Here is a 20,431-nt window from a genome sequence, read left to right on the forward strand (position 1 = left end):
TCAGTACAGTGCATATGGTGGCATGAAATAACATTCCCTGAGACTATGGTGCAGCATAAATAGATGAAGTACAGAGACAGAGTGCAGAAAATAACCCAAGGTATGAAAAGATTAACACACAATGTAAATGTAATATCGGAATGTTTCAAATTAAAGCTATGATGGAGGCAAGAGAATTGCACATAAATGGTATGAATGAGTGAATGAATGAATGAATGAAGGAACAAAATAAACAATAATAATATCAAAGCAATAAAAAAATGTTAAAGATGGATGTGTGACCTATAGATGCCTTTTAAACAGGGATGGCCAATCTTACCCGCAAAGGGCCGGTGTGTATGCAGGTTTGTGGGATAACCTTTAGGTCAGCTGTTCAAACCCAGGTGTGAGGACACTTCAGCCAATAAGTTGTCTAATTAGTAATCTACAGTAATTAGCGAGTTGCGGCAAGCACCGACACACAGAATGGCCCTTTCTGGGTAAGATTACCCACCCCTGCCTTAGACAAACAACACTACCACACTAAATCCCATATGTATAAATACATTAAAATGGAAATCCAGCTGATGACAAACAACTACAAAGTAAGAATAAATGTTCTCCAGGAATACCGAACATATATCATTTCTGATGATGCTTTGGAAAATGACAGCCATCATGCAAGTTATATCCATAACTGCATCAGGCAGGGGACACCCTGGATAGGATGCTTGTCTGTCACAGGATGGACACACACACAGACACACACATACACACACACACACACATTTTTTTTAAATCTTTGTGAGGACCGTCCATTCAATCCAATTATTTCTATGGGAAAATCCCTAAACCCAACCTGATGACCTTAACCCCACCCAAGCCCTAATCTTAGTCATAAGTAACCAAACAAAGGCATTTTTAGTTTTTTTGATTGCAGTCACAGATTTTTTTTTTTTTATAAAATTGAATTTCCCTTTGTGGAGAATGAAAAAATGCCCCCCAGAACAGAAATAAAATACCTTGGTCTGGATTTGTACTTTCTGAACCTGAACTTTCTGCCTCTGCCACTATATAATCTACACATAACCACCCTCCCCCCACCCCCCCACCGACACACACACACATTGTGTAATTTACAGACACAATTCAAACTGGGGAACACTCCGAAAATCAAGACAAACGTGCAAACAGAGAACTCGCTTGCCCCTCACACACAAAGTGAAGGTCTGGATATGAAGTCCTGACTCTGGAAGTGAAGAGCACCCCCCCCCCCCACCCCCCTCCCCAACCTGATAAAGTGAAGTCATGCCTGATTAATGCACTCCACCATTCTGCTTCCAGAACCACTGAGTTAAACAGCCATGCTGTCAGCACAGTGGGGGCATGGGCCGACCTCTTCCTCCAACAGCTTTGTCTGCATCTGTATGCCCCACCTGACCCGATCAAAGAACCCGCTGCCTCGATGGGACCGGAAGACAATGTCACTCACATGGTCAGACATGTCGAGGACGGCCAAGACGAAGAAAATGTACTCCTGTCCACTCTGGAGCGGCTTGTTTTCAAAGTCGCCGTACATCTTGGCGTCTCCCAGGGTGAACTCGGAGGGAAGCTCTTTGAAGTAGGCGGCGATGTAAGCTTTGGGCTCCAGCTCCCTCCTGAAGCGAAGGCTTCGGCTGGTTCTGTTAATCTCTTTGAGCAGCTGAGTGAAGGCACAGCATCGCAGCAGTCAGTGCAGGCACCACGGGGGAGGGGGATTCACACACGTTACACCCGCTCCCAAATCAGACACCCTGCTGTAAGAGCTGTGCGTTACTTTGTCATCCTGCGTAAAAGATCATGATTCATGCACCCTCCAGCAACAAAAAAGGGAAATGTATGAGTAAATTAATAGTGGTAAAGTATTTTTTTCATAGCCTTGAAAGCCTTTGTTCTTTTAAAAACATCCATCCATCCATCTTCTAGTCACTGTCCAGGTTCTGCAATCTGCAGGATCACAAGAAGTCCAGAGCCTATTCCAGGAAGCACAAGGCACGCCTTGGACGGTCGCACAGTCCTCAGACACGCGGATTTAGAGACACCAATCTGTCTAATTTTATGCCTTTGGACTGTGAGAGAAAACTGAAGTGCCTAAAGCAAATCCAAGCACCACAGGGAAAGCATGCAAACCCCACACAGAGAGCGGTGGTGGGACCCAAAGCCCCCGCCCTGAAGGTGGGACGCAACAGTGCTAACCACAATCATACCCGTCTAGAAAACATTACAACACATTAGTATGACATCAACAACATAATTCCCAACACAACTAGCTAGGAAATCTAAGATTGATGCACCCATACGTAGATTCACTTTACTGGAAGTCAGAAGCTGTAAACACACATAATTTAGCCCATTAACTGTTGCCAATAATGGCAAGGTGTACAGAAATTACTCCAGCACCAATAGATCAAAGACAAAATTTGATTCCACTCCCCATATGTCTAAATGTACGCATCGGTACTGCCATAAATTATATGAGCTGGGGTTAGCGATGCAGAAAAGCTATGCTATTATGCAGAATGCTTACAGCTTGAGAAACACCAAACAGCTCAGCCCTCCTGCACAGATCCCCCCCCCCCCCCCCCCCAGCCCAATCCCACCACGTGTTACATTCTCCAGTTATCAGGAATGTCAGCTATCTCATCTTTGTGCTTTTTTTTTTTTTTATCCCTGAGTATACTTGGCAAGTGTGACACTGCTGCGACTGTAATTTTAATCAATTTCGCCCTGCTGCTGCTGCCTGACCCTCCATTGCACTTAAAAGGGCAAAAAAGGTCTGAACTTTCCTCTGCGGTCGGCTGATATTGCCATAATCATGGCGAAACACATAAAACATCTCCCCCCCCTCCCGCCGAGACCGCTACTGCACATACACACCGAGGGATATTTGTGGTTTGTTTCACCCATTTTCTTGAAAGTCGGATGAGATAGACTTAGTTCCTGGTTCTATTTATACAGCAAACTAAACGAAAAATGGATCCAGGTCAAGATGAGCTGCTTCTTTAACCTTAACTGGTCGTTCACCGCCCTACAACATCATCACGGAGCCATACTATTCTCAAAAAACTGAAATAGCCTTAGATATTGAGTGGCTGAGTTTCACGAATACCTACAAGACGCAAGTGGGTCATCATAAAGCTTGATGGATTCCTGTAAACACGGCATTGTCATCGCAGAAGGGGAAGGACAGCCAGCGGTGGAAGTCCCAGTCCAGAAAGTACAAATCCACACCAAGGTTTTGTTTCAACCAGTCAGTTGAGTACTCTGTGACTGTGACTCTTTATACGCAACTGGTTGGTTGAAACAAAATCTTGGTCTGGATTTGTACTCTCTGGACCTGAACTTCCAAGGGTTAGGAAAGGCCACAGCACTCAGCTGTGTATCACTGCAGGGATCCTTGGCAGAGGTATTCACGGCTTGTGTGAAAGAGAACAAGTGTGGATGTTAGTAAGAATGCACATATGTCATAAATAATTTAACGGCCAACACCGGGTCCACAGCGGATCTGACCTCTAGTCTGCCTGGACCCTAGCTGGGTAGTGCACTTCATCCATATATATCTTGCTGGATAATCGCTTTTTTTAGGCAAGGCAGGTCACACAAGAGTACTACTGACTGCTGGGAATTAATGCTCTCTCTGCTAGCCAGTGGCAGTCTGCAGACTCCTTAACAGGCTGCAGGAAGTGATACTGCAGTAGCCAGCCAAGACATGCTTGACTTCTCTGCGACAACTGGCAAAATACAGCACGGCTTCCACTGGGAAGAATGGTGTGAAATGGTTCATGGCAGTCTGAAGGCAGCCTTGGTATTCATGTCAGGGAGGTAGATGATACAGTCTAAAGACTGGTAATTAGACAATAATACGGCAGTGTTGTTTCCAAAAGATCTTCTGAACAATGCAGATATATCTCCCATTCGACTTGCAGGATCTTGCTAACATCCCTGCGAATATTGCTCGTGCCACTGGTGTGTGTTGTTATTACAGGAACATGAGGGCATTACAAGTCAGGCTGAACAAAGAACACCTTTCAGAGACAGATATTAATAATTCAAGCGACGTCCCTAACAAAACCATTACACAGATCAACGCTTCATGGGTTGTCCTTTATTAAAATTCTCCTCCCCGTGTGGACGGTGGATTAACTGGCCTCTAAGTCTGCCGCGCCAGTGACCATAGAGACTGCGTGAAATGTGCTGAACAGGGGCAGACAGCTGGATGCTAGAGTGCTGCTGAAAATGTATGGTGCCGCTGGAGAACATCTCAGGAGCTGATGCATCTCCTAGGAGATCCTGAACTCTATGAAGTATTTCCTGGTGCAAGAGTTCTAAGTGTTGCGTGACAGACTATATAACTGAAGGTGCAGCTCATCGTCACGCTTAGAAAAAAAAAAAGTTAAATAAACTGCAGCTGTTAAGCCCTAAATAGGGAGACCCTCCAGGGCGGCGCTAATGGACCCTATGGTTATTGCTACTGTTAGCGGGGCTGACATGTTTCCTGCATGATGAGAATTCAAAATCCCGCTTCATATCCATGCAAACGAGGATGGGGTAGCGGGGCCCCCCGGCCATTAACACGCTCATTCCACAAGGCCGATCCGGGGGGGTTACTTCTGTCAGCTCTGAATTCACCCTCTGCCACCCCCCTGGCATGGTATGGACATAAAAAGCCGGCGGCCTGCGTACCTCATCCAGATTCATCTCGTCAGGGCTGTCCCAGGGCTTGAGGAACTTCCCAGTGCGCTGCTTCTTCAGGGGAACCACCACGATGTAGTATCCCCTGCGGACCAGATGGGGGCACACACAGAAATACCAGCTCAGTGCTGTCCCAGGCACAGAACCATGTTTCCTAATCTGCTAGACCAGTTTTTCTCAAGCCGGTCCGCGGGAAGCCCCCCAAATAGTTCATATTTTTGCTCCCTCCCAGCTCTCAGCCACTAAAGAGCAGAGAATGTCTGGCACAGGTGTCTTTGGAGCTGAGAGTGACCAAAAATGTGGACTGTCTGGCAGACCCTGGGGACGGGGTTGAGAAACATTGTCCTAGATTATTACCAACGCTTTTCTTTTCATCTCTGGTTTTTGCCCAGAGACTGCAGGAATGGGAAAACAGCTAAATAACAAATATGACTAGTGAGCAAGGAAATTCATGGCGATTTTTATTTCATTACAATGGTTTCTTTCCCTTCGGGTTTAGATTTAACTGAAGCGTGATCAGCAGACTTGAGAGGCCTGTCGCTCCTCGCCACAGCCACCCAGGATAATTAGGCATCTCTAAGTGAGATGAAACGGAAGGCATTCCTGAGTGTTGGGACACATTAAGATAATGACCCCAGCTGCCTTCGGACCCCTGGCTGAGTGCTGTGCAGGTGGTCGGGTCTCGGAGTTAATACTGCAAGGTAACGTGAAGCTAATGAGTCCGGCCCCCGGCGGGGGCCGCGAACACGCCACTCCGAGGTGGTTGCGAGGATCAAACCGGAATCTGTTTTGAAGTAGTGGCTCACACTCAAAGACCGTCTTCGGTCGACGTTTACCAGCCGTGGGCGACTCTAACGACCCATTACTCTGTGTGAATTGGTGGATTTCTTCAGTGGGGAACTGGGGTCGGCTGGAAATTCTTGCAAAACAAAAACGCGAGCAGGTGGAGAGGTTCTCAGAAAATGTGGAACTTGTGCACAGTAGAAGAATGAACAGAAAGCAGAATCAGCATCAGTAAGTCTTACCTGTAAAAAAATGTCAACTTTCCACAGGTAACACATACTTATGCTGATTATTCTACTGTAGATACACACAGGAAATTGATATAGAATTCAGCAGAATCGGACAAGGGCGCAAGGGCAAAATCACTCTGCCAGTGATGGGATTTGAGCCAATGACCTTCTGATCGAAGTAATAGACAGTAGGTAGCACTGTTCTTACATGCATTCAATGCTGGGGTTCGATTCCTGCTTCTGCTCTGTGTATGAAGCCCAACGTCATTATGAAAATGACAGAAAATTCTGCATGATGCCCGCCGCCCTCACCTGACTTTCTCGGTAGTCTGCACTGATGGTAGCTCCACCGTCACCATGCCGTCCGAGTTGGTCTTGCTGACCAGGTAGGGCTTGGTGCGCAGCACGTCCGGCGCCGTCATGGTGGACACGCGGTGCTGCAGCCCGCCGGCACTGTTCCCGCGGTTCGTCAGCAGGAAGGAGTACTGCGTCTCGGGCTGCAGGTTGGTGATGAGCTTCTGGGTCAGCTTGCCGTCCACCTCCACGCTCTGCCCATTGTCATAGAGGATCTGCGGACACGGCGGACGGCGTCATCAACATTAGCTTTAGCCACTTAGCACGCATGGCTACGCTTACGCATTATTTTACCTACAGTCTTTCTGGGTCATCATACAACAATGAAATTTGCATCACATTAGTGATATACATTCCCTCCGAATGCTTTGCACAAAACTGCATCTCCATATACACCACATCTGTCACGTCACAAATAAAATCTGAAAGCGTTAAATTACAAAATATAAGGTGTTTTTCCCCAAGAGCATATCACCATCTTTTATAGATAATTTTGTCATGTCACACCCAATTAATGGAACGCATGTTGAGACCTCCATACTTTTAAATGTAATATGCAGTCATGTGCTCAACACGGAATATACACGCCATACAGATTCTGTCACTGCTGAATTCCTCTCCTAACCGCCGAATTAAAACGTTACTGTGGAATTAGGCAACCAGACGATATTTAACGCACTAATACTATTTGGTCTACATATCATGTAATAACGAGACAGTGTGGCTAAAACACTGAACATAAGAATATTTCTCCATGATCCTGTACTGCACTGCAGTTATATTTAGTCGTCAGATGAGAGATGGATTGAATCGTACAGAATTAGACGCATGCTTGGTCATGGAATCACGCTTACGGTGAAAGGTTGGGCAGGATTGTAGCTTTCCGGAATCTCCCATGTTAGCAGAACCGACGTCTTCATGGCAGCTTTCACGTGAAAATTTTTTGCAAACACTGCTAAAAAAAGGCAATGCAGATGATTTAGATACATCAAAGACCCCCCCTCGAAACCTCCACGCCTGTGCAGCCCCTGCCTTGTGGAAACCGTAAGGGAAGCTTACGTACCTGACCATCAGAAGCTTAAGGTACTGTGACTTTAAGAGGCCGCGTCCCATCGTTTACCTTACCTGTTACCAGGCAGCGACCCTCTTTACTCACCTCGCGTTTACGCCCTGTGGCCAGATTGGGGCGATGGCTACAAAAATACTGTACCTTATTAACTGTGACTGTAGCTACATACACACAAAGATGAATGCCCCGCCTCCAAACCTAGGTGATTCGTTGAGATTGCTTGGAGGGAGGAGCTCCTACCTTGATCCAGAGGCTGTGTCCTGAACTGGACACTGGGGCTATAGGGACCGGGGCCCTTGCTGGTGAACGCGCACATTTTGATATCATATGTGGTATCGGCCTTCAGGCCATCCAAGGTGATGGTGGACTCTGGGGCAGTGATGAAGAGCTCCGTGGGACTCCTGGGGCTGTTGATGTCTTTGTACTGCAGGGCGTACTTGATGATGTTGCCATTTCGCTCACTGAGCTCCAGTGGCACCCAGCTAACCTGGATGGTGGTGGCCGTGGTGCTCTCAGTCCTGATGCCCCGAGGGTACCCATTGGGCAGGTCCTCCGGGGTGGAGATCTCCTTCACCGTTTCTTCGCCGAAGCCAACTTTGTTGCGGGCAGACAGACGGAAAGTGTAGGAGGCGCCTTTGTGGATCTCCCTGGTAGTGTAGTGGTTCTCCCTCTCGGGGAACTCGATGACCGTGAGCGGCTCGACGTCCTTGCGGCCGAAGCGCAGCCGGTAGCCCTGCAGGGGGCCGTGCGTCAGCGTCGGTGGGTGCCATTGGAGGAGGGCCGTGCCCATGTTGGTTGGGCTCACCATGAGCTTTGGCTTCTCTGGAACTGGAAGGGAAGAGGTCACAACATTCCAGGGGAAACTCCACAAATAGCCCTTAACGCAGAGCTTCAGTGCATACGTGACTCACGCTAGACTCCATTTTAGCGAAGCCTTAAAATGAATTATGTGAGATTCATCTGAAATCCAACTAAGGTGGCCATCTAATCCATGTCAGGCGGGACACCATAAGCTAGGACCCAAATTTCACTTAAGCACAGAAGAAAAACGAGCGTCAAGAAAACAAACGAGTCAAAGCACGAGAATATCTGAACTAATTAGCCGAGCACAGGAGCCTTTCGGTTTTAAAGTAGTTTGTAAAACCTGAAGTAGCTCACAGCGTCTCCCCTGACATGTAGTAGGTGGTCACTCTAAACACAACAAACGGCCTTCCTGGAGAACCCTTCCTTATAACTCCTCTCGCGTGACCTGACATGATGGTTTGGAATGAGACACCAGATATAATATTTATATGTATTATAAAATATGGATAGTCATATAAATTATTATATACAATTTAGGAGTTTAAAGACAAAAGAAAAATAATACCATTCCACCTGATTTACACACAAATAACTCCTTCATGAGGTATTCAACTGAGGCACACAGTCCAGTCAAGCTGATAGGTGAGCAGAATTACAATGGCTCTCCTAAGCGAGCAGGCAATTAGGAGTTTTCACATCTAATGGCTCTGGGGCAAAGGTCTGCTTTGTGTTGCAGTACATGCAATTTCACGCGTTTACAAATCGCCGCGGTGCATTTCTGGTGATCGGAAACATATGGCACAGCTCGGTACAACAGTGAATAATGGGTAATGGGTTTACCAGCGCCGGTCGTGGACACCAGCTTCGGCTTGCTGCGCGCACCGTCCCCTTTCGTGGTGTACGCTGCCACGGCAACAGAGTATGTTGTTTCAGCCTGTAGGTCTGTAAGGACCATCTCCTGGAGACAGAATGGCAAAGAGAGGATCTTCACTGAACCATGTCAAGAGAAGAATGGAGAACTTTCCCACCCAGACCCCCGTCTCGCCAAGTGCACTGGAGGGAAAATGAAATCTTTCAATAACAGATGTAGAAAAGCAATCCCATGTCAAAAAAAATGAGCATCTGAGAATATATTGGGTGCTTTCATAAGACTGCTACTATGTTTCGCTCCAGGCTTTTGGATACTTAAAAGACAGGAATGGTGTTAGATCACAGTGGAGTTAGAGAGAAATCCTTCCCTCAAAAGTGAGTAATTGGCAGAATTATTTTTAAAAACCGCTTATAGGGCTCCTTGCATCAGCCAAGGCCATGAGATCAGAGGGGACAGTGGCCGGCCACATGACCTCACTTCAAACAAGTGACTTGAGCGTAATGTCAACTGGCTTAACAGTGAGGCCATTCATTCCCATCCAAAGGCTACAACATCCAACCCAACACCGGCTTACATTTTATGTCACGGTGTCACAGTGAAATGTTTTAAAATAATTATAGTGCCGTAGCCTTGGACGTGTAATTGCTACAGTAACGTGGCAAATCCATGCATTTAATAGCGATGAAAATGCTTCTAAACTACTGCGATGTCTTTTCTTTAATGTATTATTGAAAAGGAAGCCAATATGTTAGTCAACCGTTAATCAAAGTCTCAGAATTGGCGACTGAAAAGTCCAAAACAAGCAAGTGGAAGTATGAATGAAGCAGAAACCCCTCCCCCCTGCAGCCCTGACCAGGACATGGGAGTAGAAGACAGATTGAGGGATAGATGGGTAAATAAAATATAAGCCACTATAAAAGAAGCAAAACATTTTAACTTATACTTGAAAAAATTCAGCCATGCATAGTTATAGAGTGCAGTCAAACAGCTATTACAGTCGATTGGAAGTACGAGGTTTATTTACTCACATGTTCAATTGGATCGTCATACTCCCACTGATTACGATGAGGATGGGGAGAGCAAGGAGAGAAAACAGGCCTAAGTAAAGTCAACTACACAGTGTGAAAATACAGGGTGGCGCCGTTTGGCTGTGGCATACAGACACACATAGCAGCTTTACATGCGGGTTTAGCCGAGTGCGACCAAATCTACAAGAATGATATATTGGACAAAGTGGAATTGAATATTTGCAAACTTTAGAACATACCTCAACAGCAGATTTTTTTTTTTTTAAATAATAATTTTAAATTGTAAGTCTCATTTTGCAATATGGCTAGGTCAGAATCTATATCTTACTAGTTATTTCAACAGGTTTTAGTACTGGTGACAGTCATTAGAACTCAATTTATTCTTAGATTTCCACATTTATCAGGCTGCCTCACAACTGAGTGGAGAAGCAGGAAGTGCTGGAAATCAAGGAAATTAAAAATAATTGTATCTTAGCTAGTACAACTATTATAACCAGCTAGTACCTGGTAGGCTTTGAATGATGGTGGAAAGGGGAAATCAAGAAGATCCAAGAGTGGAGGGAGGCAGCTGATTACAATTAATTACATTTCATTCCATTTCAATTAAATTCAATTAAATTCAACTTAATTTTATATAGCACCTTTCACAAAAGATTACCTGAGCATCGTCGATCAGGATGTCCTTGATGAGCGGCTGTCCGATGGGTTCTGCGTTTAACATCTTGACGTAATGGACTTGGTAGCCTCGGATCTGGCCGTGTTGCCTGTTGGGCACCGGCGAACGCCAGACCACCTTAATGGACGAGGAGTTGACGGCCTCCACCTCGACTTTGCGAGGGGGACCACTGGGAACTGGAAGAACACCATGGGATAAAACAAAAGGTCAAGATCACAGCGACCACCTCCTCCAGGCCAACTCCGGAGAGTCGAGTTTGGAAAGGAAAAACGAAAAAAAGTATTCAAAGGGCAGTACCACAAGTATTGAACGACATCAATAATTCAATGATGGCAAGGAGAAAAAAAACCCCGATAAGCATCTGACCTAACGTTCTGAAAGACGTTAAAAAATGGAAGTTGTGGATTCAAAGTATGGAATATAAAATGCAACTGGTAAAAAACAAAAAATAAAAAATAAAACAAGAAAGAGCCAAAATAGATGCTTCAGTGGCTGAAGCATCCAGAAAGAATTTGGCCATGAACTGTTTGAAAAAACAAAATTAAAAAAAATTGAAAAGGAAAAAAATGTTAGCTTTGGCCCAAAAACAGCTAGCTTTCCATGTATGTCCCACTGTCTGACAGGGTCTTGCCCGAGTTCATAAAAATAAAAGCAATATTCCGTGATTCACATTTTTTCTGTTTTAAAAAAATTGATATTCGACAATGACAGTTGGGAGTGATGAGAGGGAAAAGGCCAATGGCGTCTCAACGCCAAAAAAAAAAAAAAAAAAAATCTTTAAAACATCAAATTTTTAATTGTTAGGAATCAGATACGGGGGAAAAAAGCGTTAAAATGTCACTAAACAGTCAAAATCAAATTAAAAAAAAAAAAGGCTCAAAAGGAGGAGGGGTCCAGGTTAGTAATCTGGGCTCAAAAGGAGCGTAAAAAAGCAGCACCACAAGTTGGGAGAAGTTAAAAGCGGGAAAAAGTAGGGGGGGGTGTGGACAGGCGCAGGCAAGGAGGTGTTAGAGGCTGAAGCTCCAGGGGGCCAGAACAGCGAATAGTCAGTAGCAGCAGCTGGCGGGACGTACCATCCTCGTCGGTGCGGGTGAGCTGTGGTAAACTTTCAGGGCCTGGGCCGACGTCCGTGTGGGCGCTCACGGTCACGCGGTACTCAGTCCATTTTTCCAAGTTCTCCAAGAGATACTGAGAGCTTTCAGGAGGCACATCTGAGATTTGGCGGGTGGATGTGTCCTCTCCTTCCACGGCTGCGTACTTGATGGAGTACTTGGTTATGATTCCATTCTGTAGCTCCACTGGTGGTGGTCTCCAACTTACCAGGATGTTGGTGGAACTGGGGCTAGAGCATTTAACATCTTGGGGAGGCGCTGAGGGCACTGATTGGAGGGCATTGCAACGGGGAGGGGGGGGGTGAGGATTTTCGTCGAAACGATTTCATTTGTTTGGTTTATTTTGTTTGTTTCGTAGAGAGGTTTCGGAGGCAGGTTGAAGTAACACAGGGTTTTTGGATGATGATAAAAACAAATAAAGAAAAAAAGAACATAAAATGAAAATGACATATAAAGACAAAAATGCTTGCAAACAAATGAAACATAAAATAAATAAGGTTTATCGGTATGAGGTGACAAAGGAAAACAAAGATTGTTCTGGAAATGTGGTTCAACTGAAACAAAATACGACGACGTGCGCAACGCAGTAAAGAAATGCAAAGTGAAAGTAACGTGGTAAAATGACACCTTTACAACATACAACCTACCTTTGTTGTTTATAAACTGCAATATATGAATCTGCTAAAACCCTGTTTAATTTTATACACAGAAACGGTTTCCATTCTCAGTGCCTTAATACATCAGCAGTTTTGCTTCAATCACTTTGCTCAATTATTTAATTCTACTTCAAAGAAACAAAATATACAACGTAAAATTCCAGAAATGTAACTCGCATATATTCTTTTCCCTGAACATTTACAAGCAATTACCATCAATCCAAAAAATAAAGGTTGATGTGTGATATTTATCAAAGTGTAAAATGTTGTTTTGCTCACCAACCTTTCCGAAGCCTGTTGGTTTGAGGTAAAAGCCTGAGCACATTGCACAACAATAAGTATTTGAAAAACACAGGACTAATTTTTCAAAGGTTTCTTCACATACTGACATGCAAAATGCTCTCTTGACTACCTTTCTTTCACATTACTCGGGACTGGTTTCATACCTACCTCTCGTCTATATAATTCTTTTCTCAGACCTCAGGTTTATAAAGATATACCTCAAATGTGTAAACTGAGCCATTCCCCAGTATGGTTAATGCCGCATTTTGAAAGTTGTCCTTGAGCGTATGACCGAATCAAGTTTGCATGCTTGAATTTTTCATTAGCAAAAACAATTGGTTTTTTAATGGAATAAATCTGAGGTCAGCATCAAGACCAAACTCCGACACTGCTCTGTCTTGAATGATGCTTGTGTTTGAGCTTTCTGGCTTGAACAAAGACCATCTCCTTTACATGTTGTCGAGGAAAAAGACCCTTGATAATACTGTGGGGAGAGGCTCAATGACCCCTACAGAAGCTATTTGTGTTTTCCAATGTTCTTCGAAAACTCAATCACAGCATTCAAATGAATATAGGAACAGCCCTTGAATGTCAACAGACAAGTTGTCCCATATTGTGTGAACACACTTTTCTGTTCAAATGAGATGCGACTGAATAACTTTAGAAGTTCAAATGAATAATTCAAGCTTTTTTTCTTGAGCTTATTGGGTTGCATTATCAAACCTTAAACTTCAAAGGTGCAGCGTAAGAAGTATCCCTGTAAACTGCATAACCTTGTCCGTTGACTTCAAAGGTAGACCACTGGATGCCCTGTCCCACGCAATCCTTTCACACAGCAGGGGTGCGTGCTCAGGTCAGGTTTATGCATACTACTCTTGTGCATAAAGATTATGTAAAATAGCAGATCTGGCCTATCGAATAGTTCCGTTTTCAAAGTGGACATTCTTCTTGTAACTATACTTTGGAACTTCCGTAATAACAAATATCCAAATGTTTGCTGATCACAGAAATGGACAGTTCAGGTCCAGAAAGTAAAAATCCAGACCAAAATTTTGTTTCAACCAACCACCTGCACTCTGTGACTTAACTGGCTGGATGAAACAAAATCTTAGTCCGGAGTTTTACGTTCTGCACCTGAACTATGCGTATCCACCTCTGGCTTATCAGAATATGACAACCATGAGGTGAATGTTGCTTAAAAAAAAATCTGAAAACGGAACATTCTTTTTCTCTTGTGATTGGAGGTAAAAAGAGAACACACAACACAAAGGGAAGGAAGGAGACCTACGCGTTTGGGGAGTCTCGGCAGAGATCTCATTGGTGTACGCTCCTATGCCCAGCTTACTGCGGGCAGCAAGCAGGAAGCTGTACGTAGAGAAAGGCTTCAGGTCCTTAAGCAGATAGGTGATGGTGGGCTCAAAGCTGACGCGTTTCTGAAAGTTAAAAACGGGTCGCAGATCAGTCATCGATGACATCGTGACTCTACGGCACTCAAGCAAGCCGACTTTGTCCAACAGCTGGTAAAATGAAAAGATATGAGTAACTCAATTATAGGTAGTTACCTCCTCTTTTTCATCTCCTTTCTTGTAAATAAGTTCATATCCAATAATTTGATTGTCTTGACCATTCTGTGTTGGAGGTATCCACGACAACAGGATACTAGTTTCTGATTTGGCTTCCGCTTTGAAGTCAGTAGGCTGAGATGGAACTGGAAACAAAGTTTAAAAAATATAAATTAATAAAACATCAAATTAAATAACACCATCAACGGCCAATGACCTTTTACAAAATCAGCAACAACAATAATCATCATCATCATCATCATCATCAACCCAAACAATAACAAACTGGCCCTGTTTTAATCTTCACATTCTTTAATTCACAAACCAAACATTTACATTAAACACTTTTAATTCATTCCATGACCCTGGCCAGGATAAGTGATTAGAAAATAAATGGATGGATAAATTTTTAATTCAAATGAATCCATTCACTTGCAGGCATGAAAGCTCAAAGCTGATTGGTGGCTCGGTAATCTCCATAGAGACTGCTGTTCAAGGTCTAAAAGACAGATGGTACGGTTATCTGTTACGCCATATAAAAACGTGTTCTATCAAAAGAAGGATGGTGGCAGCTGACGAGGTCCCCTGGCTCTTACTGTTATATCAGTGTCTTCACATTCATCCCATTTGTCTTGATGGAAGATGCGGGAAAACCACAACGAATTGTAAATCGTACAATGATGGCTCTGAGTGCAAATGTATTTTAGCAGCACTCCCATTCTAAATATGCGAAGGGTAAACAAACAGGCAAAAGGAAGATATGAGGAGATGTGATAAACAATCTTAGTGGAACAGCTAATGGGCAGAAACGCTACCTAACTGAGGCATCAAGAGAGAAAAGGGCTCACCTTTATACTCTGTTACAATGTATGAAGCCCTTTTCTTGGATAGGTAATCGCGTTTATGGCCATTACAGAATTATTGTTATGACAAAGGATAATATAAATGACAAAGAATATAGCCACCAAAAAATACCGACATTGTGGAAACTCAACATACCCATCACATAATCGATGAATGACTGACTTGTCAATCAAGCTGTGAAAATCTGGAGTTGGCCACTATGTGTTTGACAGATTTGCATCCTTTTTGGTAACATTTTGTATGAGTTGCATGTCTATAACAATCTATGAACATATTCTTAACACATGATAATGCCATTATAAAGCATAGTAAACATAACTATAAAAATTTATAAATAAGTGTAAAACACATCCATGTTTATAATGCATAATGAATGCTTTATGAAGACCTCATTATTACTGCAACACAGATACATTCATAATGCAGTACAAATCATCCTTAATTAAAAAAACCCCATTGTAATGCATTATGAAGGTATGTATTGATAGAAGATGCTGTAAAACTTCATTAATTCTTATACAGACCACTGTAATACATTTTCTTAGAAAAGGTTGTTGCTACTCAGCTCAGTGATTATTTAGACTTGCATCACCTGCTTAAACATTTTCAATCTGGATTCATAACCCAACACAGCACTGAAATTGTTTTGCTTAAGGTAACCAATGACTTGCTTAAGACCGCAGACTCTGGGATGGCTACTATTCCAGCTCTAATTGACTTAAGTGCAGCATTTGATACAGTTAACTGTAATATCTTACAGTCCCAACTTTCAGGTATTGGTATCTCAGGGGCTACTCATGCTTGGTTCATATCATACGTCTGTATTACATCCTCATTAGGGAACATAAATCTGACACTGCTTCACTAATTCAAGGTGTCCCTCAAGGGTCAGTTCTAGGTCCAATTCTCTTCAACATCTACATGCTCCCATTAGGTGCAATTATCTGTCGGACTGGTCTCAGCTTCCACTGCTATGCTGATGACACAGAGCTGTATATAACTTTTGATCGAACCGCATCATCACTGCCAGTTTTACTGACTGATTACGTTTTACGACTGAATCTGATAAAACAGAAATCCTGTTGGTTGTTACTAAACCCGTCCTCCCTACCGTTCGTGACGGGATCCTGGTGGAACATTCAGCATCAGTCTGTAATTTGGGTGTCATCATCGATCAGCTTTTTGTCTTCCAACCACACATCAGCTCAATAGTACAGACAGCATTTTTTCATCTCTGTATCATTGCTCATCTGCACTCTTTCCTCAGTATGTAAGATACTGAAACATTAAGTCATGCTCTCATTTCTACACGTATGGACCATTATCATGCATTATTTTAAAGTCCCCCTACTAAATATATCAATACATTAAAGTATGTTCAGAAATCTGCTACTTGTTTACTAACACTCAGTAAGAAGTCTGCTCAGATCACTCCTGTCCTCCATGCCAGTTTCTTCAAGAATCAAATATAAAATAATACTCATCATAAAGCCCTGCATGGTTTAGCCCCTAACTATCTGTCTGAGCTTCTGCTTCCTTATACTCCAGCCCACATACTGCGATCATCAGATGCTAACTTACTCACTGTACCTAAGCGTAGAGCTTTTAGTGAAATAACCCCTAAAATTTGGAATGCTCTTCCTCTCAGACTTCATGAGGAAACATCTATTATCCATTTCAAGCGCCTGTTAAAAACACCTCTTCAAAGGATATTATTTGTCTTCTTGTACTTGTACTGTCTTGTTAAATGTGTTTTTTGCTGAACTGTAAATTGTCCTTGAGTGTATGAAAGGTGCTATATAAATAAAAGATTATTATAATTATTATTATTATGAAGGTTTCAATAAAACATTATAGGCAACTCTATCTTTAAGTGCTACTGATTCTTATTGAGAGTATCTCCATGACCAATAAGTTGTTCCTCTAGGATTGGTTCAAACATGCACCCATATTTACTCAATCACGCTGATTCATATGGACAAATGGGTCACAGTCCTATCAAGCAGCAAGTATACTCACCCCCAGTTTTAGCCACAATCTGCAGGTCTGGAGACAAAGGTCCATCTCCTACAGAGGTAAAGGCCAGCACCCTGATGTAGTACGTCTTGTTGGGGGTAAGCCCCTGGACGGTGAGGAAGTTTGCTCCGCGCACCATCTGCTTCTCCCAGTAGTTGACGTGCAGAGTAGGGTCTGTGGTATAGTACACCCGGTAGCCCATTATCTGTCCATTGGCTTCCTCCGGCTCGTCCCAGTGGATGATGGCCGTGGTGCTGCTCAGCATTCGGCCTCGAACCTGCCTGGGTGCCGTGCTGGGCGCCTGCTCTGCCGTCCGGGCCTCAATGGGCTCGCTAGGCGGGCCGCGCCCGATATTGTTCACTGCCACCACACGGAACTCGTAGTCCGAGTAGGGGCTGAGGCCGCCCACGCTGTAGCGGGTGGTGGCCACACCGTCGATCTCCTTGTACGTGTCCTCGGACAGCTTGGAGCGGTGCTGGATGATGTAGTAGGAGACGGGCTCGGGGTTTCCGGAATCCCACGTCAGGGTAATGCTGGTGGCCGTCCGCTCTGTCACCACGGGCATTCCCGGGGGCTTCGGCAAGGCTGGGGAAGGGGTGGCAACAAACAGGCTCGTTAGGGAGAGTAAGTAGAGTGGGTGTGGAGAGAGTGGTCAGAAGAACCACCCTCACAGGCTTTCTATGGCCTGCATGGTAACACAAGCATTAGAATTTATGTGCTATTCACATTTGTTTCCCAAGGGAAGTTAGCTGAAGGACACAGATCGCGGCTGCCACATGTCAATCAACTCTACCCCTAATTCTAGAAAACAGCACTATAAATGATACAGGTCAAGTGATGGCCTTGAAAGGTGCCAAGGTCAAAGTCATTTTCTTGTACCGATTCTTTGTTGCTTAGCCCAATTAACATACAATAACTCATTCTTTTAATTTGCAAAGAGACTGCGTGCAAAACTCGAGATCCCGGAGGCTATTTGTTTTCCTCAAGCGGCACCTCCAGAGGGAAACTGTGGGAAGCTGCTCTACAGCTTTGCTCGTGCTGCGTCTGTTTTTCCTTTGTTGTTTCTGTGAGTCAAGTATAAGTCTGGTTCACGACAACTTGTATCAGCCAGATGCCCTAATCCAATTGTTAAATTTAACATACTCTGATGCCGTGTCCATATATAGCCATGGAAAAAATGAAGAGACCACAGCACAATTTTTATTTTCACTCATTTCTCAATTTATGGGTTTTTTTTGCAAACTCCTACCTAGTTCTTCTCCTGCTGCTCAGTGTAGCCTTCTGCCAGCAGAAGCATGATTAAACCAGGATTTAAAAATGCAGATTTGCGTAAAAATATGGAGTGGTCTCTTACGTCCTATATTCTTATTTATTGTTGTTACACCTTATATGGTTTCCAGATACCCAAAACACGAATTGTCTTAATAAGCTGCGTGCTGAAACCTTTGACGGTGATCTGAGCCACAGCCTCGATGACCCCCAGGGTAGACATGGCCACGCAGGTGTAATTGGCAGACTGACGGACGTCTGTCAGCTCCAGAACGTTGCGTCCGATTGGCATGTCGTCCTCTGGGGTCAGGTCCTCAGCACCCAGCATCCATTTGACGTAGGGCATAGGGGAGCCCACGGCCACACAAGTGATGTTCACGCTGCCTCCTGGCATGATCTCATTGTCTGTCGGAGGGATGGAGAACCTCGGGGGAACTCGCCGAACTGGAAGAGAGCACAGCCAGGGGTAACAACGCACACCAAGATGTGGGTAGAGGTCTGCTCTACCAAGGAGAAGAAAAGATCAAATAATTGAGCAGTTGCACTTTTTCAGATTATTTCTCACTTAATATATTTGAACAAATATCTATATCTTTGCATACACTTAGGTGGATGGGTCGTAATAACAGCTGGACACACATGTTGACTTTCACCCTAACAGGGCTTGACGGTGGACTGTATACAGACCAACAATACACGAACACCATGCACAAAGGTATACCAAGAGTACAGATATCGAGAGTAGCACGGGAGCAGGAACTGGAGGATCGACAGCATGCTTGAGTTGTGTGTGGGAACCAACTTCGATGCTGCGTACTTCCAGTTGATGTGAAGTAATGTGCAAGGTCCACATTGTCACATCACACACACAGTGGTCCCTGGCGGGACGCGTCCAGCTACGGCGTATGGATAACTTGTGATTCGATTGCCAAAAAAACTCAATCAAAAAGTGGATGCAGCCTCAAAAAGACGTACCTTACACTGACACTCAAATAAAGGGTTAAACCAACTGAAAGAGACGACACGGGTAACGCAATCGAGGAACTGGAGACAGTTTATGCACACGGAGAGAAAACGGGACCAAACCGGCTTGGGTCTGGAGCGTGGGCCTTCATCATGCACACAAGCACATGGCTGGCTTTGGAAGGCAACCATGCTGAGGATTGGAGGGAGAAAGACTGGGGAGGGACCCAACAGATAGTAACACAAGAAGGACAATGAAACCAAAATAACAGATGGCACAAAGTGGGAGTAAGCCGGCTGTCGCGAGCACCAAGTCGTAAGACAGCGGTGGAGCAGAGCAGGGATGTGGTCGGGAGGGTAGGCGAGGTTAGAAGCCACAGGAGCGGGAGGGGCGGGGGCCAGTTGGTAGCAAAAGACAAAACACAAACGAAGACACAACAGAAAGCAGCCGTTCGGCTTGAACAGACAGACACGGCACTCAGGGGTGGCTCATGATCGTACCAGTAAGTCCTTTGGGAATCAGGGGAATTTAGCTTTACAGCAGTGTTACTGCTTGTAGGGATCAAAATGTATATCTTAGTCATGCACAGTGTATCGCATGTGAACGCTTAAGAGTTTAAAACACTTTCAGCATCTACTGAATGTAAATGAGAATGGCTCAGCAGTGTGTACAGTACACTGCAAAGGTCATGCAGTATATAAACAGGACCTCTGACATCTATCTCCTTTTTAAAGGGAGCATATATCTCAAATATGGGGAAACAACTAATAAATATTCACCTCATCTATCCATTTATTGTGCTTGTACATCTGAGGTATGAGTTAAAATATTTAAAATGAATAACTAAAATGTAACATAAATCACTAAATCAAATCTAATAACGTGTATTCAGATTTATTATGGTATACTATGGATAGTACTATGGTTTTTCATTAATACATGCATTAAAAACTGGCTAAATTAATAATAATAATAATAATAATAATAATAATAATAACAAAATGAATGAAATATGGAAAACGGGAGCTTTCTTGAATCATATGACACTGCCATATCAGCAGGCGCTACAAGACTGTGGGATTGCAGGGGGCGCTGCATGCTTGCACTCAGCGGCCTGGCGAAGCATCCCTTTACCCTCCCGTTGCTATAGCAACATGAGTAACCAAGCAAGAACACTGAGA

At 44.0% G+C, this 20,431-nt stretch overlaps 1 protein-coding gene across 1 annotated transcript in view; it reads right to left on the reverse strand.

Annotated features, from left to right (window-relative positions):
* Positions 1–20,431, reverse strand: part of LOC125704441 (receptor-type tyrosine-protein phosphatase delta-like) — a 362,466-nt gene that overhangs the window by 36,722 nt on the left and 305,313 nt on the right. Inside the window, 13 exon segments of the mRNA XM_048969994.1 lie at positions 1,472–1,681; positions 4,702–4,795; positions 6,036–6,292; positions 6,932–7,032; positions 7,387–7,974; positions 8,791–8,908; positions 9,850–9,876; positions 10,508–10,701; positions 11,599–11,904; positions 13,864–14,008; positions 14,138–14,283; positions 17,021–17,602; positions 18,461–18,730. Coding sequence (XP_048825951.1) covers positions 1,472–1,681; positions 4,702–4,795; positions 6,036–6,292; positions 6,932–7,032; positions 7,387–7,974; positions 8,791–8,908; positions 9,850–9,876; positions 10,508–10,701; positions 11,599–11,904; positions 13,864–14,008; positions 14,138–14,283; positions 17,021–17,602; positions 18,461–18,730 — 3,038 coding nt within the window.

The sequence above is a fragment of the Brienomyrus brachyistius genome, chromosome 12 (assembly GCF_023856365.1).
Source record: "Brienomyrus brachyistius isolate T26 chromosome 12, BBRACH_0.4, whole genome shotgun sequence".
Taxonomy (NCBI): Eukaryota; Metazoa; Chordata; class Actinopteri; order Osteoglossiformes; family Mormyridae; genus Brienomyrus; species Brienomyrus brachyistius.